Below are 27,072 nucleotides of genomic sequence, written 5' to 3' on the forward strand. Positions count from 1 at the left end.
TTTTAAAAAAAGCAAAAATATAGCCATTCATGACACATTTCCCCTATTATAAAATTTTATGGCAATATTATATGAAATTCTTTATAAAAAGGAATACGATTCTAGCATAACAAAGTCTTTTAAAATTAAAAAATTGGCTCTTTAAATGATTTAAGTTTTAGACATTTGAAAATCTAGATCTAATACGAATGTATATATGTCACAATTTATAGTAAAAATAAAACATCTAAGGGAATATAAAAAAAATTTCTCTTTGAATATATTCTATATTCAATCCATCCTTTTTTTTAATGTAAGAATAATAATTCGATTCTAATATCACCTAGACTGAGCTGGCAATGAGGAGAGCATAAACGTATCCCACTAACTCCCTATATAGTAAAATTATATGGTATAACTTAGGTAGTAAGGCCTGATTACTCGTATACCAGAGATCCGTATATCTCGACCTGTGCAAATATAATTTCGGGACAGTTGGAGGCAAGCATAGAGCCATGCTCTTTACATTTAATTAATTTTTAAGCCCGATCTCGTCTTGAGACTGAGATATTATTCTATGCCCGAGTACGATCCGGCCAGAAACATTTTGATAAAATACAAATTAAATGCATTTTTATGAGGATATTTGAAGTTAAAATCATTAATTCTTTTTTTTATTTAAGAAATTCTAATTATCTCTTTTTTGATAAAACAAGGAAAACCATCATTTTCTATGTTACATTTTAGTTTTTGTATTTTTCAAGCCCCGGCCGAATTTAAAAAATAATTGAGCCGGGCCCCGCCCAAAATATTTTTTTTTAATTTTAGGTCTTATGGTTCGCAAAACACTGAGAAATTAATTAATACTCTTTAGACACTAAATATTAGCGCAAACCAGATATTTAGATCTTTTATATTTCCCATTTTGGCATATTTCGAATTGAATTATTTTTATTTTGCTAGAAATTTTTTTCCCGTTTACTATCCACCAAACGAATTTAATAATATAAAATTTAGCACAAAATATTTTTAAAAAATGAATAAATGATTTCAGTAACTTTTAATCGAAAAATTTGCCAAATGCTATCCTAAGTAAAGTTATAATTTTAATTTAAAAAAGGATATAAGTAGCAAACCATTAAGTTTGCAAATATATATTACAAGACATCAGTTGATCTTGGCGAATCAAATAAAAAACTATTTCTTTATCCTTCTAACTAATTCTGCCTAGTTGAAGCAGCCAAGGGGCCAAAAAATTAGTAAGATGGTGGACACGTGAAAAGGACCTTGAAAAGTCATATGACAAAGATATCTTACTCTCTACCTCTACCTCTTAAGTGCGCTACAGTGTATAATTAATAATAACCCGTTTGAGGCGAAACTCTTATTAGTAGCTATAGATTTTTAACAATAAAGGGACAAGCAGTTACAACTTTGCAATAGGAAAATATTAGTAGAATCTCAGTTTCTGCAAGCCAATTAGTACCATGATAATATTTATAATAAATTTAACTTAATTTAAGCTATAAAATGGAAATGTTTTGTGCTTTAGACTTAGTGGCTATGCAATTAGAAGAGAATTTTAGTGATGTGACTTAAAAAGATTTTTTATTTTACTCAAAGATGTTAAGTGGAAACACTATTATTAAAAAAATATTATTGGAGAGCTTTGTTCTTTTTAATTTAATTTAATAAGTAATTATATTTGGTATTTTTGTGCTAATTTTTATGTAATAAATATATTAAATATATTTAGTAAATGTTATAAATAGAATGTACAAAATATAAAAGAGTCATTACAATAAAATATTAAGTAGGGGAAATGTGCCATAAATGGCCAAAGACTGGCCACCACTCTTTAACTTTTTATCTATTAGACCAATTTCTCTCAAAATTAATCAAAATATGTATATTTATGTTATGTACCTTACCTAAGTTCATTTATTGAATGGAGCAATTCAATAAAAAAGTATTTTAATTAAACTGTTTTTAGTACATCTTTCTGGAAAAATCACGTTACACATTTTTTTGCTTGGTGAAAAAATTACTAATTTATATTACTGATATTTTATATAAATATTATCCTTAGGCATTTATTATTCACACAAAAAATTAGACTTTAAAAGCTTTATTTAATAGATATATAAAGGCGCTTAATAATAATATAGAAGTGAGTATTGTCTGGCCATGTATTAATTGGCCACAATTCGCACATTCACATATTCATATTAAAATGAAAAGCTCGTGCAAAACAACATTTAGTGAAATTTCAAATGATGAACAGCTTAAGAAAGTTTAACAAAAAGATAATTAAGATATTAATTTATAATATTATCATTAAATAGATGGTGATAAATTGAGATTTTAATACTAATTAAATTAGTGTATAATTAATTTTTTATATAACAAAAAAATAAAGAAATATTAACATAGGTCTTTTACAAGTTAATCATATTGTATTATTTTATATTTACAATAAAATTCTTAAATAATATATTATGGCAAGTTAACACATAGTGTATGGCCATTGACTGGCCAGAAAAACAACTTTCACATAATCTCATCTAGCCCATAAAGTATTATAGATAGAGCTTTGATTCAAATTATATTTTAAAGATTAATATTTAGGCTACACATTGATATAAAATTTGTTTGGTTAAACATAAATTTTAATACCTTTTTTCAAAAAGGCAATGGCCATTCATGGCACATTTCCTCTATTCATAAGTATTTTTTTTGAGGGCTACGTACCATCCTTTTAAATAAGGGTTCAGGTTTGGGTTCTAGTTCAGTAAAATATCTCTGAACCAGGTTCGGGTTCAGGGTTTGTAGTCTAGAAAAATAATAGCTTATAAAATTTAGTAAAGATTACAGAAGCATTAGTTTTGTGTAAACTTTATTTTACTATATTTAGCCCTTACCATCCCCAATAACCAAGGTAAACAAGGAGGAAGGTGCATCAAAATTTACTAAAACAACTGTCTCTACTCTCAGAAGGACTAAGAGTACCCCTAATCCTAAAGGGTGTGATATATATCTTAATATTAGTATTTAAAAAAGGATATGTTTGGGTTCAGTAAAGTATTAAGGGTTCTGGTTCAGGATTCAGGTCCGTTCACAGCCCTGTTATTAGTCAGATATAGGACATCATTTTATGCACTCTATTTTTCTGGAGAATCTTAAGCCTAGAACAGAATGATGAGATAATGGCTATTTATAGATATTAGGAGGTGAAATGCTTTGGCCATTAGAGAATATGAAATTTATACCGTTAGCTGGATTATAATTATTGTAACTTTTTATCAAAGGTAAAAGCCTTTGGATTTTGGCCTTAGATTAAATACGATGCCCTAGATCCTGGAAGAAAACTAGGCACACGTGACGAATAAAGTTAGCTTTGTAGCTATAATTGATATGTATAAATGGTTGAAAGGCAACGCAGGAGAATATTTGGCAGACTTGCTTTGTTAGGTCAGCTATAGGATCATGGTTAAGGTTGGAGAGTAGTTGATCTACACGGGAAAAGTTCAGGGGGGAACTAACCACCTTCTAGTGGATACTGGGTGAGCCATCAGGACATTTACCATCTCTATTGCAAATTCCAGCCTACTCGAGGGTAGAAGGAATTCCCGCAAATATTAAGGTACGAATTGTGTCATTGCAATTTTCAAATAAATTAAATTTCGAACAATTTACAAGATGGTCAAATCCAAAGCCATATAATAATTCAGAGAATATCAATATTTTACATTATATAGCTTCTAGTGGTAGGCAATTTATAGATGATACCGAAAATTAGACTAAAAATTTTTGTTACTTTACTGTTCACTGTATTTTCTTTAATTATCTTATTATAATACCTATTAACAATATTATTGATGCACACAAGGGTCTCTACCACGAGAGGAAGATGGGAACGCAATAGGAATGAATGGAGGGGGGGGGGGGGGTAAGAATTATTAGTATTCGCCTTTTCCTTGCTTTGATTTAGATTTCTTTTTTTGTTAATTTTGATTTTCTTTATTTTTGGTTTATTTTGAGTTTCTTGTTTTTGTTATTTTTGATAAGGGGGAAATAAATTTATTTTTAGGGGGCAGGTAATAATCCGAACTGTCACGAATATCAGTGGTTCATATAAAAATAACGGTTTAGGATATAAGTTCGGATAAAATAAATAATTTCGATTTTGGTTTAATTATTAAAACTCGGTTCGAACTCTTTTGCATATAACTAATTAGAATATGTATAAAGAATCACCCTTTTAATTTTATTGCTTAATCCTATGCATAAAGCAATTAGCACTTATTTTATTATTATTGAACATAAAAATATACCCAATTTATAAATTATGCAATTAAAACATATCTATTGTATTAACTATAATATAAATAATATTTATTATAAAAATAGCAAATGATACTTACCAATAAATCAAAATTCGTTTATATTAAACTTTAAAACAATTAGGATATTAAATGGTTCAAACTGGTTTAGAAGTTCAGTTCAGGTTCGGAGGAGTAAATTTTTAATGGCTCAGCTAGTTTGGATTTGGTAAATAACTGTTAGTAGAGGTTTGGAAGGTTCGGATTCTTGGCAAGGGGTAAAAAATATTTAAGGGTCAGGTATAATTTATGTAGTGGAGGTAATATTTATAGGGTGGGAGATAAATATTATCATTGATTTGGGATAGCGTGGATGTGCATAGATACAAGGATGAACAGGGTTATCTTTAGACTTCTTTCCAAATTTAAAATATACCCCAACCCCCAAAAAAAAATTTTCAAAACTATTACTGAATCCTTTTTTTCTTCTTATTGCTATAAAAATTAAAAATTTTATATATCCAAAAATCTTTTCCATATTTTTTTATAGCCACTGAGAAGATAGAGAAGTAAAATTTTGTTTTCAATATATTTTTTTATTTTCATTATTTTTATAGAAATTTGTATAAGTAATCGCTACCGCTTCTGTTTTATTAAAGTATAGGATGTCCACCACCAACAGTTAGTGTTTCATTTTAAACAGGTTTTGAGCCACCTCTAAGAAGGCTTAACAAATATTAAGCCATAACTTTATCTAGCCTCGATCTTGGTTTAAACTTGAAAAAAATATACTCTATAGTTCAATTTTAACAAGATATTTAAATAGAAATTTAAAATTTTCGAATAGGCACGTGGTTAGTTTTTAAGATCAATCAATTTACTTTAAAGGAAATAAAATTTGGATATTCTTTATCAGGTTCTTCGGTATACTTCTGTCAATTAACCATTTTTTTTAATATTAAAATAAAATATTAGAAACATGTTGACAATAATAAATATTATGTAGGCAGCGTCTACATGACAGAAAATTTATTAGAGGCAACCCTCATCCAAAATCCTCCCCTATCCCCTAAAAAATTTGCTTTGGCCGCGATATTTGTCCACCCATTATGCTCTAATAACCCATGATAATATTTTAAATAAATTACAATGAGCCACCATTTATAATCTTAAAACAATTCTAATAAACGCTATCATTATTATGATCCACCATTTATAATCTCAAAACAATTCTAATTAAACGCTTTCATGCCTCTTTATTTAGGCCAGGAATAACAAATAATCATTAATTAATTATGACAATCAAATGTTGTTATTAAACATATTCTAAATATTAGCGAGCGTGTATAAAAACTGTACTAAAATGTTGTCTGTGAATGAATGATAAATAAATTTAATAAATTAAAATTTTTTTTATTAGTTATTTTTATTTGTAATCTACAAATAATGTTTATTTTTACTGTACCATATATATCCCTCTTCAAAAAAATTGGGTGCAAATCGCCCCCTCCCCCATATAGACAATGTATGTATGTAAATATTAAATGTTGCTGAAATTACTTTTATTTAAAAAAATCGAAAACTAGCAAGATTAAAAATAGACCAATTTATAATTTTTCGAGGAAGCATCAAGCAATCCCATATACAGGATAGATTTGAAAACGAGGGTAAGAAGACTTGAATAAATTTCAAAAGTATAAATTGGCCTAAGAACCAAGATACGAGATTTGACGATAAGCAAATAACAAGATTCAAATTAAATGAATACTATGATATCGATGAAGTTATTCTTAACAAAATTTAAAAAATTTCTTAATAGTATGGATACTTTATTCTATAGCTGAGGAAAAGGATTTTATCTTATGATTTTGATCTGATAGACGAACGATTAAGAGTAACTAATTTGTCGAATTTAGTGTTCGTAAATATTAATCGACCTTCGATATCGGAATGGATTCTAGATCCATGTATCAAATGGAAAAGGAATCATCCTGGGCGAATTATAGTCCTTTAAAGAAAAATATACCCCCCCCCCTCTTAAAAAATGACAATATTTTTATATATTTTAATTTGATATATATCGGTGGTATTAATTTTGTTACATTGTTTTTAAAATATAATTATAATATTCATAATATTAAAAAGAACCATTTTATATATACCATATTTTTTAATATAATACAAAAAAACCGTAGCCCCCTTGCCAAATTTTTAAGCAATACACTACTGGAATGAGTAGGATAAAATTAGCCGAAAATATTTAAAAGTTAACATAACTTTTTAGAAGGGGGGGGTGGGGTGCATGTGCATAGAGTACCCGGTCTCAACGTCATCAGAGGGATAGAGGGCACTGGATGATGGATATGACGAGCGTATTGAAGAACTAATTTAAATCAGTACAAAGCTATATAAAAATAAATCGAATAGAATAAATTTCAATAGTATTCGAAATTTGAAAACTTAAGTATATTCATATTGGTTTAGAAAGAAAAAATCTTAATAAGTTAAGCATTCTATTTGAATTTTGTGATGTCTTACTTGTTTATTGTTTTTTTAAATGGATGTTTTGAAGATTATATATAATATAAATAAAATATTAAATATAAATAAATTATATTATCAAAATGAAAACTGCAAAATAATGATTACAAACTTAGCTAATTTAAAATAAAATGGAATAGAAAAAAAGTGAAATTGAATTAGTGGGAGTCGCTAGTTTCTATTGTTTAGCTCGCTAAAAAGCCTATTTTAAATTTATGCCTATTCGCAATTTGACATCTAAGCTGGCTTTCGTTCCAGTCTAGTGATGCCATTAGATAAAATATAGTGGGCATATGAGGTTTACAATTTTTTTACATTTCGAATTTGAGATCTAATGTGTTCCATTCCTAATAGCTTGATGTGAAAGTATATTTTCAAAGATCGAAATCTTCGACCGAGAGGTACTTGCCAATCCTATATGTATTATGAAGAGTAACTATATAAGGTGCAAAGATATGTTAATTAATTATAAATACCATTCTAATTTATAAATATCAAATTATTATTCATAAATTAGAACCTTGAATTCTATAATGTCTTGAGCGTCACTTTTCAAATATGTAGGATATATACCTAAGGCTGATTTCATCGCGTTACCATCTTCTATCCTTTAAAATTTGCATAAAATATTTGATAACTTAAGTATTTTTAAAAAAATTATCGGTATATTTTATAAGATCAAAGGCTAAAAAGTTTGTGTATTTTAATAATATTTTTCTCTAAAAAATTTCTAAAACATGTTAATAAATAATATTGATACCATAACATAGAGCAATCGAAACAAATATCCATCAGTTTGTGAGGATTAAAAGCGAAAGATTGAACCAACTTTTATCGAAATATTTTAAAATAATTACAATTATTGAAAGTAAGGTGAAAATTTCCAAATCAATCTTTTTTTTCAACTAAAATTTCAAAAACTTCAGAGATTATATTCTTTCTGCCAAAATTAATTAATTAATCCCATTTATCAAGTTATTTTTTTATTTTAGGGAAAATAAATATTAATTGATTATAATTAGAAAATTTGTATAATCAAACGATCTCTTAGTAAGCTTATCAACTGTTGCCAAATTAATTTTTATATTTTAATTTTTTAAATTTGTTAGAAAGCAAGTTAAAGTCCTGCAAAATAAATTTTCGATCTGACATGGTCAAAAAAAATGTCAGCCCAACCCCAGCCTTTATAATATAAATGTAATATATTTCAAATAAACATACAGTGCTATTTGCCTGTTCTGTTTTATTTTTATTTATAACTCTTATAAGGAAATTGAATCAGGAAAAATAGAATGGAAAATTTAAATGAATTGAGGCTTCTGGCCAATATTTTCAGCTCCACATTTTATTTATATATTTTTTTAATATTATATAATTATTCTAATAGATAAATATAAATTACATCAATTTTGGGAAGGACCTTTCGAAACTCCTCTATAAAAAATAAAACTCCTGAGTATGCAGCGTCTGCATGAAGCCAAATTTTGTGCTCTTGACCTAATGGATTTTATGGAATTTTAAAAATTATATATATTTTGAAATATTATAATTATAAAAGAATGATTATATTTAAAACTGAATTGAGGAAAGTATTAATATTAACATATTTTTCCAATAGTTTCAACATCATCAAACGCGCAGGTATTTGTTGTACCAATGTTAGTGCTTGCCTAATTTTTAAAAAATTAATAATTTTTCCAATGAATTATATTTTTAAATTTGTAAAATAATTCTAGAATTGCTCTAATTAAGTTATTTTTTCAAAATATACAAAATTACAAAAGGATATGGATAGATTGCAATAGCACCATAAAAAACATGCCTTTTAATTTAAAAAAAATATTTTCTTAAAGTTTATTTTACGAAAAATGGGAACAATCCTTCATTTGTGTCTTTTTTAATATGTTCCAGCAAACGATCTCCTCCTAATCGCAAATCACTTTCAGATTCTATTATAGTTAACCTTATAGCGCTCAGCCGCGCAGCTTTTATTACTGAAGAATGAACCTGGCACATTTAAAAAATATCGATATGATATGAGGAATATAATGTCTAAAGTTTTGGTGATTCTGGGTTTTCGCCAAATTTGCAACTTTAAATCATTTGTAGCGTTTTTTAACTTTAAATAGCCTAATTTGGCCTGAAATTTATTTCGGAATGCGTAAAGTGCCTCCTATATTATACCAGAAAACCGTGCCTGAAACCTTGGATTCTTTAATCAATATATAAAAATCGATTTATAATTGTTTCAAAATTTTACAGCACACTGAACCTTATTGGGTAGCCACTATATGCTATTAAAACATTTCAGGCAAAATTAGGTCATTCAAAGTTTTTTTTTTAAAAGCGCTCGATAAATATATTAAAGTTAAAACGTGAATTAAAATCTTAAGAAAATTGAATAAGAAACAATTTGCTAAAAATAATTCTTGTTGAAAATTTTTAAAAATGTTATAACCAAAAATTATATTATAAAAACTTGATCTGATGCATAGGCTCTTAGTTTGGATAGAATTTCGTAGTAGGTAAGATTTTGAGATGTGTTTGCAAGAATTTCTGAAATTTTTTTTTCTCTGGCCGCTATTATCGAGACTGTAACGGCTTCACTTGCTGAGCCCTTGTTAATAAATAATTTGCTTTATACTATTATATAACACATTTTAAGCATATGAATAATTAATCACATATTTTGGATACATAATTTCAACGCTGAAGGGCTTTAATATCAAAGTTTCGATTTCGAACGCAAAAATATTTCTAATCTTTTTGAATCATTTTAAACAGAGTTGTTAAAGTAGCGCGCTAACTTTTTTGGTAGCTATAGCTAATAGCGGCTACTTTTTTTGTAATTATTTAATTTTTTAGCGCGATACATTTTTTGAAAGTTAAAAAATATAATGAAGGTAAGTGTAAACATCAAAATTTAAATATAATATCATAATTAATTATAATTAATTATAATTTTTATGATTTATTATTTAATTTTGAAATTAAAATATAATTTCAATTTGTAATTTATATTTTCATTTGTATTATAAACCTAAATCACGTGTTAATAATTTAAAATGTCATCGCCTATGGATATCCAAATCGTTGAAAGTGATTCAGACAATGATATTAATGAAATGGAAGATACCAGGGAAGAAAATGTTATTAATAGCTATAAAACAAATTTCCCATTCCCTAGATTTGAATTTTTTTTTTAATAAATATACAACCAAAACTGGTTTCAAATTTATTTGTTTAAAATGTAAAAAAAAATATTTCCTCAAATCAATCCAGTAGCTATAACCTCAAGAAACACCTAAAGGTAAATTGTCATTTTTACATTCTAATAATATTTATTTTATAAGACTGTTCATGAGTTTTAAGGAAATCGAGAAACATCTAAATAATTTTGGTATAGGCGACTCTACATCCAAAAAGCTAATTCAATTCAAACCAAATTAATTAATAATGTAAATGACAATATTTCTCAGAAATTGGGTAAAGTTATTGTTGATTTTATAATTTATACAGTTCAGCCAATGACCTTAGTTGTTAATCCATCATTTACCATGATAATTAAAGCTCTATGTCCTGGTACAACAATTTTATGCCGCTAGACACTAATGAATAAAATAGCAGATAACTTTAAAATGATGAAAGATGCTCTAATAGTAGAGTTATCAGATATATCATATATGTACCACGGGAGATAGTTGAACACATAACAGAAGGTAAAAACTTATTTATATTTATAAATTGATCTGATTAAATATTTTTGAGCTTATTTGGGAATCACAGGCCATTGGCAAGACCCTAGAACTTTAAAAAGAAGATCTGTGGCATTAGCCCTCAAAATGATAATAGGATGCCAGACATACGATGTACTTGCAAATAAAATTATTGATAATCTATCTTATATTAAAAATATGTATATAATAAATACGCCCTTACCCTCAAGTGCTGGTGTCGAGAGATTATTTAATAAGGCAAAATTTATACTTTCTGATCGTCGCTCTAGACTTGGGGATGATAATATTGAAATGATTTTATTATTAAAACGCAACAAATTACCATAAATATTTATTTTTATTACATAAATTTTTTTATAATCAAAACTAACTATATTTTAATATTTAAAAATGTTGATTTTTATATATTTACTATAAAATAACATTATAAGCAAAAAAAATAAATTTTTTTTATAAAAGTAGTTTAAAAAGTAGCTAAAGCTACTTTTAAAAAACAGTAGCTAATAGCGGGCTACTTTTTTTGACAAATAGCGATAGCGGTAGCGCGCTACATTTTTTAACAAATAGCGATAGCGGTAGCGCGCTACTTTTAAAAGTAGCGTTTAACAACTCTGATTTTAAAGAACAAATAATTCTTTATAGAGACGACATTAATTTAAAATATTGTGTATAAATAAAATTTTGGTTGTAAAAAAAGACTATGATCAAAGTTTTAATTATTTGGTATTTTAATTATTTTATATATTATGCATCGATATTAGAGACCTCATAATAGGAATAAAAAAATTAAACCTTAAAAGAATTTATTATAAAAATATATTATAAGAGTAAATTTTATTAAAAAAATTTTGACTGCTGTTTTCTTTACAGGTGGAATAGATAACTAGTTCAAAAAATCTTCAAGAAACCGTCAGAACAAAAATAGTAATAATAAAAATAAATCGAAAATGATAGAGCTAAGATTTAGGTAAATTAAATGTAACACCATAAATCAATCACTTGAATTATCCCTCCGCCCCCTAACTTTGCTTCGAACAGAAACTTTTTTGCAAGACCCATTTCTTTCGCTATCCAATCAACCATGACTATTTCTAATTCTGTGTATATGGGACATGCCGACTATTAAATACATAAAGATTATTAATATATAATAATACTTTTCTTATTATCATCATTAAAGAAACATTATATAGAACAGTTTCCAGTTTCTAATTTGATTTATATAGTTTGGGGACAAAATTAAAATGTTCATTTCATATATATATATTTATTATATACATTTTTTAAATAGAAGATATTATATTTTTTTACCCAGTTAAAGCCTATACAGCTAAAGGCTGCAGATATAATGTCGGCATATAAGGAAGGGTATGAGCATCCTGTAGGGAAATATCCGTGAAACTTTGGACTTTGCCAATGCACGATCTATAAAAGCAATAGTGTAGTTACTTTAAATACAATACATTTTTCTCTTAATTAGTTCCAGTTATGTTAATTTTTTAAATAACTAGTTAAATCTTATTTCAAAAGTAGCCAACATTAAAAGTTACTTAATAAATTATCTAGTATATATTTTTTTCTTACACAAAAAATATTCTTTAAATGATTGGTTTCCATATCTTCAGCAAAACCTTTATCGCGAAACACTTTTTGGCAAAACTTTTATCGCGAATGTATATTATAGTAAATGAATTTTATATTTTATCTAGAATTCACATTCGTGAACACTATTCCGCGAGGATATCGCAAATTAAATAATGTGAATTTTTTATAGCAAAACCCATACAGCAAATTCTTTGTATAATATCCAAATTCTTCATATAATAAGAGAACTGTGGTAAGTTATATCGATGTGCATTATGTTAAAAAAATGAAAACTTAGAAGGCAAAAAATGTGGTATGAGTCAGATATCTTTATGGGCCCGCCGGTCCACTGCCCGCAGGCTCATAGGTATGGGTACCCTAATATCATATTTTTTAACGGCTGGGTTTTTGAATTTTTTTTATGGGCTTGGGCTGGGCTTGAAAATTATTAAATTTAAATTTAGCTTATTCAAAACAATTGCTAACTTAAAGAAATATTGCCATTTTTTCTTCTAATAATAATAATTTTCAGTATTGTAAAAATGATTGCCTAAGCTTAAATATTGTTTATTTTCAATAAATAAATCAAATTAAATTGGACCTGGGAAAATTTTTGAAACTTTTATGGGCTTGGGACGGACATAGGAATTTTTTTAAATTAGATATGGGCAGGGCTTGGGTCTAAAAAAATTTTTTACTCTGGGCCTGGGCCGGGCTTGCTAAAAAAAAAATTAAGGCCCATGAAGGCCTCTGGTATGACTCTCTATGAAATTTGTTTTAAAATTTAGCATATTAAACGTTATAAATAATTTACATTTTAGTTTTATATTATTCGAAAATTGAAATTTAGTAATTATAAAACAGTTCACAGGGCTCAGATTTAGTAACAATAATTTTCTATAGAAATAACATAAGATTTTTTTAAAAAATGAAAAATCCTTTTAAAAAAGATTAATTCAGATATAATTCAATAAAAAATCTGAGAAAATCAATAGAAATTCTTAGCTTTCAATATTTTTAGTCCTGAATAAGTAAAAAAAAATTCTAAGCATTTCAGCTTATTTGCTAAAATTTACTTTAAATTCCACAGTGCATTTTACATTTTCAAAATTTGTGTTGGAAGAGATAGGGGGATGGGTGCATTTATTGGGGTAAAAAATTGACCCAACGCTCCTCTTCCTACCTATGACCATAAATGAGAATGATCAGGAAGAAACTGCAAAGTTATTTTTCCATTACATTATATTAAGTCAAATTTAAGGCAATTCTTGCTTACTTAATAGATAATAAGTTTCGCGTTTATGATGTAAGAAATCGTGGAAAACGCTATAAAGGCGTGATAAAAGTTTTGCTATAATGAGTTAGCGATATAAGTTTCGCCAAAATGTATTCACCAAAAGTTTTCGCTGTTTAGGTTTCGCAGAAATAAATTCGAGATATTGTCCTAACTATAAATGCCTCATGGAAAAAAAATCGCGGAATTGGGTTAGCGATATTACCTTCGCCCTCTTTCGTTCGCGATAAATGATATTAACTATCAAAGTTTCGCTATAAAATTCTCTGAACGACCTGATATGCTTTATATATTGGTTATTTTTATAAGACATGAGATTTTTGGAATATAGATCTAAATAAATTTTAGCTCACTCTACTTCCACCCGTAATGGAAAAGAGGGCGAGGAAGCGGCACTAAGCCTCCAAAATCAGACTATTTTAGGGGCTACCAAATATTGTTTTTTGTGCCTTTATAAAAGTGAATCATAATTTTATAAAAAGTATAAATATTAAATTAACTTGCTTAGTATTAATTGATTTTACAAATTGCTCAAATTTTACATTAATTTATTGCATAAATATATTACTTAATTCATATTCGAAACTGATTATAAATCTCATTTTAAAAATGATGTAATTCGTTATTTTTTGATTTTTTTTAAAGCTTGCCTAAATTGTGTCGCCATCAAATTCATATTTGTCTAGAGCCGCCAAAATATGGTGCTAAATTATTTTACCCGTCTATCCGTTATTTAAAAAATATTTTTCACCCACCGACATTCTATAAACTGCTATTACAGGCCAAAGTTAATTTTATCTAAATGATTTACTTATATTTTTTTGAAACAAGTTACTTTTAATAAAACTAATAAAAGATAGAGATTTTTTAAAATATATTAATATTATATACCCCGGGCAAAATTATGTTAACTATATCCGAATACAAACTGGAGAAGTCCACTGGTTGCTCATTAGCTTTGGAAGGCAGTATGCTTCTCAAATATCCCGGTTTCAAGGCAGGAGTTGGCCTAACAGGAAAATTTCTAATATTATTATGATATTCCATAACGAATTTTAAAAGTTTTTGGCCATTTTCTACGAAACCTTTATCCAAAAATTCTGGCCTCGCATTTGACATTTTCTTTTCTTCGAGAAAAAGGGTTGTAAGGAAAAATAAATATTTTATTATAAAAAATATATATTTATATTTTTTAAAAAAAATTTCCTATGTAGTGAATCCTACAATTACTATAAATTTTATTTGTAAAAGTGAATCGATTAAAGGTTTTTGAAATATATTATATTATAATTTTAATACAAATGTAACAATTTTAATACCTAAAGCATTTACGTAAAACGGAATTAAAAAAAATATATTAATATAAGTATTTGCCAATAAAATATTATAATAATAAGCATAACACCATTATTCCAAATAATTTATTTCATAGTCATGCAAATTTTCAAAAATATCATTTTAACCTAATTAAAATTACCCTCTCCTCCGCCCACGACCCCCGCCTCTCTGTCTCCCAAAAATAAATACATTAATCATTATGTCATTAGCAATAATTTTTTCAAAATATGTATATTTATATCTATTATGTATTTTTAAAAATAATATATTACAAAATTTCCAGAAATAGAAGATTAAATATGCAAAAAATATAATTGGGTGAATTCCAGGACAAATCAACAAAAAAACACGCTTTTCAACCCCACCCTCTCAGATTATTCTAAAATTACTAGAGATAAAATTTTAGCCTCAAAATTCAAACAAGAGTGAGATACGGGCCTCTATAAATCGAAAAGATGGAGCATTTTGGGTAAAACGCACCCCTTTGATTTTCAATATCTTTGGATATATGATTTAGCTATAAGCGTCATTTAAATTTCTTTATATAGCCTAATTCTAGGCCCTTAAAGTTATATAATCTTAAATTATGAATTTTAGATATTAAAAGCCTGATATAAAACCAGAAATGATCATAAAATCAAATTGGCATTTTTTTAAGCATTGATTTTAGGATTAATTAATAAATGTGTAAATTAAGTTGACTCGAGCTCATTTTAGGAGATGTGGCCTTTTAATCATTATTCTATTGCAAATATTCTTTATAAATATTTGATATTAATCATAATCGTAATATAAATCAAAAGCTATCAAATACTTTATGTTTAATATTTAAAAGGATAGTAATTTAAGATCTGAAGAAGTTTTACTTAAAGGGAAAAGGCTTTTCCTTTAAAAATAACTAAAAAATACAAATCAATTTATGATCATAATTTTATTGGTCAAATCAAATTTATATATTTAATTTAATTTTTCCTAGGCATAAAAGCATTCCGGGAATATGAATGGACTTTGGAACATTAATTGTCTTTATATTCATCATTCATAGTGATATTTGCTACAAAGATAAAATAAACCTAAGGTTACGGGTGCTGAAGGCTAGTTCTTGCCCCTAACCTTTTGGTAGTGTTTGCCATGAACCATTACCAAGAAAGGTTATTCCGCGTTGATTCTGAAATCAAGTTCATGGTGGCTTAGATTGTGACTTTTCTAAAATTCTAACATTGAGTTATTGCATCATCAGAAAACAAATTTTTTGATAAATTTTGATTTAATAAAACCAAACATTTTAGTTTAAAGTAAATAAAAAAAAAATCGGTCTTAAATCTGCAAATTTATTAAAGTTTACTTTTACAGTGGCGTAGGCAAGAAAGGGGGGGGGGGGTTGGTTGGGGTTAAACCCCCCCCCATAACCTCCGAAATTTTTTGAAAATTTTTTAGAAAATTTTTTTTTTTAATTTTTTTCTTATTACAAATAATTTTATTTAAAAAACGGTTTCAATTTATAAATAAATTTATATACGATATCAAAATATAATATATTTAAAAAAAACAAATAAGAATTTTCAATTTTAAATGATCACATGGTTTAAAAATATATATTAATAATTATATGAACTCAAATATTTACCATCTCAATTCTTGTGAGATATCGGATGCTTTAAAAGCCATTATGAATCAAAAGATATCAATATCTAATGTATTGAATAAAAAAAATTTTGATATTGTTACAACCAACAGAGCAAGAATAATTATAATAATTGATGCAATCATTTGGTTAGGGAGGCAGGGCTTAGCATTAAGAGCTCATAAAATATCTGCTGGCCCCTTCACACTTACATACTCTTCTCATATTGAAGGGAATTTCAAGTAGTGTTGTTAAAAGGCTCGTTTTGAGCCGATTATTAAAAAACGGCCTAGTCAATATTTTAGCCAGAAAAATATTCCCTCAGCCAAGAGATTTCGCTAATTGATGTCTAAGAAGCTTTGTGCCATCTATGAGCAAAATCTTCAGGCTTGCGTAATATTATTTTGGATAAAATATTGAGTTAGCAGTTTTTAAAAATTGACTCAAAACGAGCCATTTAACAACACTAATTTCAAGGAATTGTTGAAACTTTTATGTAATAATAACGATAACTATATAAAGCTTTTTGAAAGCTCTGCTAAAAATGCCACCTACCATACCTTAGTCCAAGTATTCAAAATGAAATAATAGCCATATGCAATAGGTTCATATTGAAAGAAATTTCTTCAAAAGTGAAAGCATCACCATTTTTTCTTCGGATGTTGGTAACATAGAGCAATTATCCATAGCAGTAAGGTTTATTTAATGGAATCAGGTGATTTCAAAATGAAGGAACACTTTGTTCAATTTATTGGCTTACATGACACTAAATCAAATATGTTAGCCAAAAAAATTTAGCATCCATTTAAGACCTAGATTTAAATTTAAATCTAATGAGAAACCACGGATATGATAGAGCTCCATCGATGAGTGGTCACGTTAAAGGGGAGCAGTCAAGAATTAGAAAGCTTTATAGCACAGCTCTATATGTTCACTGTAGTTTACATTGCCTAAATTTGATTATATATGAGGCATGCGAAATTCGAGACATCCGGAACAGTTTACGTAAAAATATTTTAATTTTATTGGAATTTATTGGATTTTATTATGTATTATAGATATCTTTTTATAATTCTAATAAATTTTTCAAAATATAGAAACAATATCGTCGGTTTGTGACTTTTTTACACCACCCAAGAAGAGGTAGCCTTTTAACCGAACGTTTATGATATTGATTCAAATAATCAAAAAAAAACTAAAAAGATTTTGCCCAACTATTTATTGAAAGGCAACAATCAGTGAGACATTTCATCTAATTATATGAAGTTATTTTTGCAGCGCTCGAATCATACATATCAAGCAAAGTAAAAGATTCCGCAGATGCTGAAAATCTTTTGCAGGCTATTACGAAGCCACATTTTTAATATCAATTTAATGTGTATATTTTTTTTTAAATTATACATATGATTTTAGCAAAATGCTACATAAAATTGATTTGGAATTAAGGGAGGTTATGAATAGGGCAAAGGATAATGTTGAAATATTAACATCATGAAATATACGAGGAAGTAAAGGAGATCGCCAATATGTTTGGGATTGAAATTTTTAAACCTAGAGTAGTTTTTAGACAATCCAATCGTTTAAATATTGATGCATCTACGATTGAGGATTTTTATAAAATAAATATTTTATTTCCCTTATTGATACATTTTTATTTCAATTAAATGAAAGATTTATTTTTAAAAGCTTTTATTTTCTTCTGCCAGTTGAGTCTGAATTGTTGATTACACTTGAAACGCGAGAGGATATTAAGAAAATCTCATTTTATTCTGATGATTTATCAGGATCGCATGATAAGTTACTTTGTGATGTCGTGATAAAATCGAATACTCTTTGAGACCAAAAAACGCTTTGCAGGCCCTTTCCATGTGTAATTGCACTTTAGATTCTCTGCCTATTTTTAATAAAAGTATTGCATTTGCAATATGAATTATTTATATTTTTAATTTATTTGTATTAATTAAAATTGTTAAATTATATTTTTTTTAAATACCATACAAGAATTACTTATATTTTATTGAATTATATTTTTTTTAAATATAGTTATATATACAATAAATTTTTAATATAATAATCTGTATAAAAATTCTACATTTTGAAATTTATTTTATTGTATTTTATCATTAAAATAAATAAGGGATGTTATTTATACAATAGTATTTTAACAATAAATAAAATCTATAATGAAATTCTCTAAAATTTAAAATAATGATTTTTAACACTCAATAAGATATATTGAGTGATCATAAAAAATAGAAGGTTTGGGGGGCAAATTTTTTTTCTTCTTTCTACACTGAATAGATTAATTTACAATTTTTTGATAAAATTTTTAGAATAATGTTTCCAGCCGCTTATTAATCATAAATTTGGCCAAAATTCGGTCACTAATATTCTTTCATTTATGCTGGCTGGCTACTATAGTTTAGTGTTGTAAAACGGCTCGTTTTGAGACGATTTTTAACAACGGCTAACTCAATTTTTAGCCAAAAATATATTGCCTAAGCCTTGAGATTTTGCTAATAGATGTTCAAACCTTTGTTCCTTCTACAAACAAAATCTTCAGGCTTGCTTAATATTATTCAAGATGAAATATTGAGTTAGTCGTTTTTAAAAATCGGCTCAAAAAGAGCCGTTTAACAACACTAATAGTGATTTGACACTAATAAAGCACATAATATTAGCAAAATTTAAAAATAGGGTACCCCCCCCCATGGATAAATCCTGGCTACGCCACTGCTTTTATATCAATATGAGTTTTCATAATAAGAATACTTAAGATTGCATAAAATGAGTCTTTTATTCAATTGGCACAACTTCTCTCCTCTAACCTTTATTATCATAAAATGGTTTTATCAGGCATTATACTACTGTTTTAATAGGAATTATAAAATTCTCCAAATAATATTTGGATTGGAAAACACCCTTTTTTTGACCATTTTTTTGCTATCCTTGTTATAAATTCAGCCTTAGTCTCCTTGTATTTAAGGATCTAAGAATTTGAACTGTCAATATTTAAATTTTTTGTTTCGGTCTTTCAAATTTATTTTTCAATTTCTTAATGATTTCAGATTCATCATAATTATCTTCTGAGTTTCCAAAACATCTTTCCTTAATTTTTTCCTGGATTATCAATTTTTTAAAATAGATCCTAATCCCCTTATAAGCGTTTCTTTTGATGACTCGCCTATTAATGGTAATGATTCATTTCGATGTCCAGCATCATTGGATGTTGAAGGTAATGTGATACTAGCTGAAGCATGTAATTTTTTTAGCACATATTGCAAATTTTATCTTTAATTGTTAATTATTTATTATGTGTAATCACAAGGAAGTATATTTCTTAGGATTTTACAACGTAAATTTGTAATCAACTGTTTGAAAAAAATAAAATTGCGAATTTTAGAAACTAAATAAATGTATTACATAATTTAACAATAGCAGCTCCCCATCACCTTTTCCAATCTTTTATTTAAATACATAAAATATAACATATTTAAAAACTTTAGGCTTAAATATATTAACAATTAATGATTTATCAAATAATTATTAAGGATTGTTACAATTGACTGATGAGTAAAATGCCATATCTCTTAAACCTGTGCTTGGCCCAACTTGAGATTTTGTAAATTTATTAACAACTCCTATAGCTATTATAATTAAATAAAAATTGAGAGAAAAGAAATTGACAATTTGATTTTATGATCATTTCCGGTTTCTGACATTAAAATTTTTAACAATATTTAAAGCTATATAACTTTAAAGGGTTATTATTAGGCTACATAAATAAATTTAAATGACCATCTGCTTAATCATAGCCAAAAATATCTAAAATTACAGGGAGTACATTTTGCCCAAATAGCCCCACTTTTTCGACTTTTAGAAACCCGTAACTCAGTCGCTGTTTAAAGATGGAGACTTGAATTTCATTTTTTTCTTAGTTATAATATATACAATCTCTAGGAAAATGATAGAAAAACCTGAAGAGGTCGGGTTGAAACTCATGTCAATTTGTCATGCAATTCACAATATCTGTGCATCGCAGCAGGGGTGGACTGGCCATAAGACCCAGTGGGCATTTTGCCCACGAGGCCGCGAGAAAATGTCGATTTTGAGGCCGATGAAAGAAAAATATCAAAAAAGAGGCCGGTAGGAAAAAAAAATATTATTTTGTTCACATTATTTTCTCTTATCATTTATTTATTTTTAATGATATCTATTATTTGAATATAACATTCCCTGAGAAGAATTATCATGTCGTTTACTATATTTGAATGCATAAAATATCAATTACGTCGCTTGACGCTATATATCATTTACCACGTGATTTTCGTTTTTTTTTTCAAAGGAAGTGAAAACGCTTATGTTTGAGTTCGAGTAGAGTGAAAGCTAAGTTTTGATTAATTTATTATATTAATTTTTATACATTAATTTATTGTATATAGGAAACTATAGTGATTGATTGTATTTCTTCTTCTTAATTCATTGATCCTTTTGAGCTTGGGCTTGAGTAGAGTAAAAGCTAGGTTTTCATTAATTTATATTATATTTTTATACATTAATTTATTGTATATAGGAAACTATTGTGATTGATTATATTTCTTGTTCTTAATTGATCCTTTCGAGCTTGGGCTTGAGTAGAGTGAAAGCTAAGTTCATTAATTTTTATACATTAATTTATTGTATAATATAGGAAACTATTGTGATTAATTGTATTTCTTGTTCTTAATTCATTGATCCTTTTGAGCTTGGACTTGAGTAGAGTGAAAGCTAAGTTTTTATTAATTTATATTATATTTTTATACATTAATTTATTGTAATATAGGAAACTATCTTGTTCTTAATTCATTGATCCTTTTGAGCTCGGGCTTGAGTAGAGTGAAAGCTAAGTTTTCATTAATTTATTATATTATATTTTTATACAGTAATTTATGGAAACATTTGTGCGCCTAATATTTGTGTTACAACAATTTACTGATCGTTAGCAAACAAACATAATATAAGAAAAGAATCAACTTTATATACTATTTTTACACGTAAATTGAGATGTATGTAAATAGTCAAAAGTAAAAAACTTATTTATATTTCATAATCCAAAGATAGTAATGTTTTTTTATTATTATTACTGGCTGGTAACATAACAGATTACTTTATGCTTTATACTAAAATACAATTCTTTAAAAAAAATTATAATAAATTTTATTTTAGTTGAATTGATATATTTTTAAAAAACTTATTTATATTTCATAACCCAAAGATAGTAATGTTTTTTTTATATTATTACTGGCCGGTAACATAACAGATTACTTTATGCTTTATATTAAAATACAATTCTTTAAAAAAAAATTATAATAAATTTTATTTTAGTTGAATTGATATATTTTCATATATGCATAGAAATGCCAAAAGGAAATTTAAAGGTGGAACTGAAAAATTAAGAAAAAAAAATGCTGCTGGTCTTAAAGCAGCTGGTGCTGATCCAAAACAACTTAAATTATCTTTTTTTGATAAATCAATACCAAGTATTTCATATACTATTACTTCATGTAAATAAACTATTTTTTTAGTGATATCAACAACTGCCTCCCATTCATCACTACCTGAAACAACTACCTTATCTGCAACATCTTCCTGTATTATGGCATCAGTTCAATTATTGCCACTATCCTCACACTTGTCAGAAGCAACTACATCAATAATGCCTTCAGATATTTCTCAAAGTGGATTATCAGAATTGGATATGCATACACATGAAAATTTTAAGTTGCAATTAACAGCCACTATACCTCAAAAACTTAGATTTTTAATGCAACATCCTATACAACCAATAAACATTAAATATGATAAATTATATTATCGAATGGTAATGAGTTAAAAAATACCTAGATAATGGATTACCATAAAAATTATATGCAATAAAGCCCAAGCTGTGTACTGCTCAATCTGCCTGGCATTTGCAGTATGCGAAAACACTTTCACAACAGCCTCTACAAATTTTCGCCACATGCACTCAGTTATTAAAATACATGAAAATTCAAGTGCATATTAGTACTGTCGAGGCCTACCTCAGAGCTTCAAAAAACCAGTCATTTAATAATTCAATTAGCGTTAAAATATTAAATGAAAAAAATCGACAAATTCATAACAATATCCACATAATAAAACAAATATTTGAGATATTAAAGTTTTTAAGTAAACAAAACTTACCATACAGAGGATCAAATGCTACCGAAACACTTAGCCTCTTTGATAATGAAAATTTATGGCAATTTCCTGGAAATGATCCGTATTATATCAAAGAATGATCAAATACTTAGAGATCATTTAGAGAAGGCTATTTTAAAAAGCAAACGTAGAAAAGATACGCTTAAACTGTCTAACAAATCAAAATCGAAGGGAAGAGGTTCTCTCATAACCTTGTTATCAAAAACAACTGTCAACAAAGTTATTGATGCTGTTCTTGATCAAATCAGGAATTTAATAAAAAAGGAGATTGGTGACAAACGGTTTAGTTTGCAAATGGATTGTACTCAAGACATTTGCGTTTATGATCAAGCAACCATTTGCCTACGATACATATATAATGGTAAAATAACAGAAAGGCTTTTTGCACTTACAATAGTTACGAACTCTTCTGGAAAAGGATTTTTTGATATCGTGAGTGAATGCTTTTTAAAACATGGAATTCAAATGAGAAATATAATTGGAGAATCATTTGATGGTGCTGCAAATATGCGGGGGGATGTTGGGTTGCAAGCTCTTATTAGACAAGAGGCTCCAAGTAGCTTGTATATTTGGTGTTACAGTCACATATTATATCTCTGTATATGTGATTCATGCGATAATATTGAAGGCAAAATTTTATTTGGATTATTGAACAGACTAGCAACTTTCTTTGGTGAATCATATAAAAGGATGGACGCTTGGGTGAAACAGAATAACTCAACTGGCCAAAATAAACTGAGAAGGCTGCGAAAAATAGGTGAGACAACGTGGTGGGCACGTGAATAAGCCCTTAAATGGATATATGGCAAAGAGAGCTTACTTCCAATAACGATAAGTGCACTTCGATTCATAATAGATAATAAATCATTTGAGGCAAAAACCTCATCAGAAGCGCAGTCGTTGATAGATAATTCATGTAAATTTAAGACTCTTAGTACAGTTGTAATATATTTAGAAATTTTTGAAATAATGGGGCCATTGTCATTGTATCTTCAAACCAAAAATTTAGATATTTTGTAGGCATGGAAGATGATAGAAGATGCTAAGTCTTCTGTGTCATCGTTAACTATTATATCAATTCAAAATAAAGCAATAAAAATGGCTTCTGATTTAAATGAAACACTTTCATATTTAAAGCTTCCGGAGAGTATCTGTGTACAGACTGCTCTGCCAAAAATTCGAATAGGACGAGCAAAGAGAATATATAGTGATGAAGGCCAGGATGAACGTCCTCAAGAAACGATTGACCTTTATAGGGTTGAAGTATTTCGTCCTATAATTGATCAAATTATAAACAGTTTGTCGGAACGCTTTTCTGCGAATAGAGAGCTTATTTTGAATGTGCGATATTTGCATCCAAGGCATTTTGATGACATAAATAGTAAAGGTATTTCTGAAATGGCCTTGGAAAAACTGGCGCAATTGGCAAATATATCGAGTGATAAATTACATAACGAATTGTGTTCATTTTCTAGTGTATTCAAAGATTTAATAGCAGAATTAAATGAAACGGACGATGATATCTTATGTACAAGTGAGGAGTCGAATGAAGAAGATGGACTACTACAATATGATAATAACTCGAAGTGATAAATGTAACAATTGTTTAATATGCGTGTATGAAATTCTTAAGAGGTACAATATGCATACAAGTGCATACACTAATATATTTTTGGCGTATGAATACATTTTAACTTTATCATTTACGCAGGTTAATTGCGAGAGAACATTTAGCAAATTGAAAATTATAAAAAATAGGCTGAGAGCTAATATAGGCCAAGAAAAATTAGAAGCGTTTTTAACGATGTCAGTTGAACGAGAACTATTGATTGAAATAGAAGATATTCTTGTTTATCGCAAAGGTTCAAAGTTAATGAGAGATTTATTAACATAAAAATTATATATTATTAATTCATTTATTTAAATCTTATTTATATCTATTACAATATGATCTCTAATTTTATAAGTGTAACAATTTTATTCTCTGTGCAATATTGTATAATTGTTGTAATTTTATATGTGTAATTAATTGATTTTATATATTGAGTATGTATTATATTATATTTAACATGTGATGTATGATTTGATTTTATAGTGCAATATCCTTGTAAATCTAATATAAAATATATATGTGCAATGGATATTTTTTTATATGTGCAATGAATATTTTTTAATATGTGCAAATGAATATTTTTTAATATGTGCAATGAATATTTTTTTATATGTGCAATGAATATTTTTTTATATGTGCAATGAATATTTTTTTATGTGTTCAATGAATATAATTTTGGATGTGCAATTTTTTAAAATAAAATATATGATTATCGTGTCATTATTCTTTTCTTTTTTTTAAATGTAAATTGTTTGAACCTATAAAAAATAACAAGTAATAAAAATATATAATTTAAGGAAGCCATTTGCAAAATAGGGGGTATGGGGGCAAAGACCCATAAAAATGAGGCCGCTATAAAAAAAATGCCCATGAGGCCGTAACGTCGCCAGTCCGCCCCTGCATAGCAGGCTTAAGCCAGCCGCGGCCGCTGACATTTTTTCAAGCAGGAAAAGTCACTAATTAAGATGAGCTGTGCCGCCAGACTTACCACCAAACACATTTTCTTCTTATCTTTATTTTATAAACCTATGCGTTTTCTTTTAAAGACAGCTGGCGAAGTTGGCAATATAAATTACAATGCACCAATACATCGGAAAGATTAATATTCAATGCCAAAGGAACCTCTTTATGCCCCACCAATCTCGACAAAATAATATTTATTTACAATTATAATTTGACTATTTTTGATTTTTAATTTATTCTATTTCTTACTCTATGTTTTATGTGCATTTCAAAATATATATAAATTTGTTTTAATAAAAATCGATAGAATATTACTAATGGGATGTGTGACTCTGACCTGAGTAAAATTTCTTTCCTTTATCTATTTCGGAAAATGATTGCATAAATTTATATAGGGGTGGGACAAAAAAAATATTAATTTTTTAAAATATGTAGTGCCACCGACGTAGCCGCATATTCAATCTCTAATTATGTACTAGAGGAGATGTGGTATTGCTGGCCATAATTTCGTTGTTTTTTTTTAAAAAAAAGGATTAAAGATTGGGTTATTTAATCAATGTGTGGCCCTCTTTAATATAAAATTTGGATCAAAGCTATATCTATAATCGTTTTTGAGCTAAATGTAATTGTCTGAATTTTTGGCCAGTCATAACATGGTATCCTTCCCTGGGTATCTTATCTTTTTTCAATTTTTTCCAAAAAATTAAATTGTGCATTATTGCCATTTGCTTTTTATAGGTCGCACTACCCACTCTTTCCCAATTTTTGATACTTGATTAATACTTATTAATCCTTTAATAAATTTTACGCGCTACAAAAATAAATAAATTATGAGCTAAATGAAAGCACCATTTCTAAACTTACACAGTAGTGCGTAATTAAGTACGTTTTAATGCTTTAAACTATTTGGTATATATCTTAGATAATACATATTACTGGTATATGAGAAAAAAATGACTGATTGGAAAATAGTAGAAACACTGAATAGAGAGTTCTGGCGATAAGTATATAAATGAGGTTTTTAGAAAAATTTCTCTACGAGTTGGCAGCATCTCATGTATTCAATGTTCAATGCAACTTGCATCCATTAAAACAATTCTTGTGAATAAATTTTACTTGCTTTGATTTAAAATATTTTTATCTTTTACCTTAATTATATTTTATTTATGTTGTCTTCCTCCTTTATTCTTTTATCATAATCTGTATCTTATTTTATATAATATATTTTTTTTTTCTAATACAAACCGCCCTTCCCCCTTCTCTTTTAACACTTTTTGCTCATTTATAAATTTGATATTAAAATACTTTATTGCCAAATATAAAAAAACTACCACATCCCGTAATAAATAATTAAATTACCTCATCTAGTAAAAATAAGGCAAAAAAAATTGTATTATATATTTAAAAAAACCCTATTCCTTTATATCTTTCCTCCCAGAGACCTGTAGGCAAGTAAGAAAACCCCCACGGAACCGTAATGGTATCATTTAAAAAACCCGCACCGCATTTAAAAATTTAATTTTAAACCAGAGTTGGGCCAAATTTAAAATAGTAAATTATTTCCACTAAAGAGTTGAAAAATTTGATGATGATTAATTTTTTTAAACATATTACTTCTCTTTTAGATTTACAAAATAACAACCTAAATTATTAGAATGACAGATTTAAAAAAAATTTGGCTAGAGCCTGAAAATAGTTACCTCTATGCAGGCTTCTGATATTTATGAATTTTTGAAGGCAGTGCTCGATTATTAGAGTATAACCCCACTTTGATCAATTTTACGGGAGAACGGTTTTAAAACAAATTTGAGTTGCTTTTTAAATGTATGGAGTGGAATTGATAACTTAGAATTCTT

At 27.5% G+C, this 27,072-nt stretch overlaps 1 protein-coding gene across 1 annotated transcript in view; it reads right to left on the bottom strand.

The window, feature by feature from the left end:
- LOC135924681 (aromatic-L-amino-acid decarboxylase-like) overlaps nucleotides 1-27,072 on the bottom strand; it is a 35,208-nt gene extending 8,136 nt beyond the window's left edge. The window contains exons 1-11 of the mRNA XM_065459777.1: nucleotides 26,917-27,072; nucleotides 14,349-14,584; nucleotides 11,891-12,004; nucleotides 11,579-11,698; nucleotides 9,322-9,459; nucleotides 8,706-8,849; nucleotides 8,446-8,512; nucleotides 8,245-8,339; nucleotides 7,603-7,670; nucleotides 7,363-7,450; nucleotides 7,158-7,256 (exon numbers count right to left, since the gene is read on the bottom strand). Of these exons, the coding sequence (XP_065315849.1) occupies nucleotides 7,158-7,256; nucleotides 7,363-7,450; nucleotides 7,603-7,670; nucleotides 8,245-8,339; nucleotides 8,446-8,512; nucleotides 8,706-8,849; nucleotides 9,322-9,459; nucleotides 11,579-11,698; nucleotides 11,891-12,004; nucleotides 14,349-14,576 (1,161 nt within the window). The 5' untranslated portion in view covers nucleotides 14,577-14,584; nucleotides 26,917-27,072. The remainder of the gene's footprint in view (nucleotides 1-7,157; nucleotides 7,257-7,362; nucleotides 7,451-7,602; nucleotides 7,671-8,244; nucleotides 8,340-8,445; nucleotides 8,513-8,705; nucleotides 8,850-9,321; nucleotides 9,460-11,578; nucleotides 11,699-11,890; nucleotides 12,005-14,348; nucleotides 14,585-26,916) is intronic.

Source organism: Gordionus sp. m RMFG-2023, chromosome 2 (genome assembly GCF_954871325.1).
Source record: "Gordionus sp. m RMFG-2023 chromosome 2, tfGorSpeb1-WG-v2, whole genome shotgun sequence".
In the NCBI taxonomy this organism is placed as follows: Eukaryota; Metazoa; Nematomorpha; class Gordioida; order Chordodea; family Parachordodidae; genus Gordionus; species Gordionus sp. m RMFG-2023.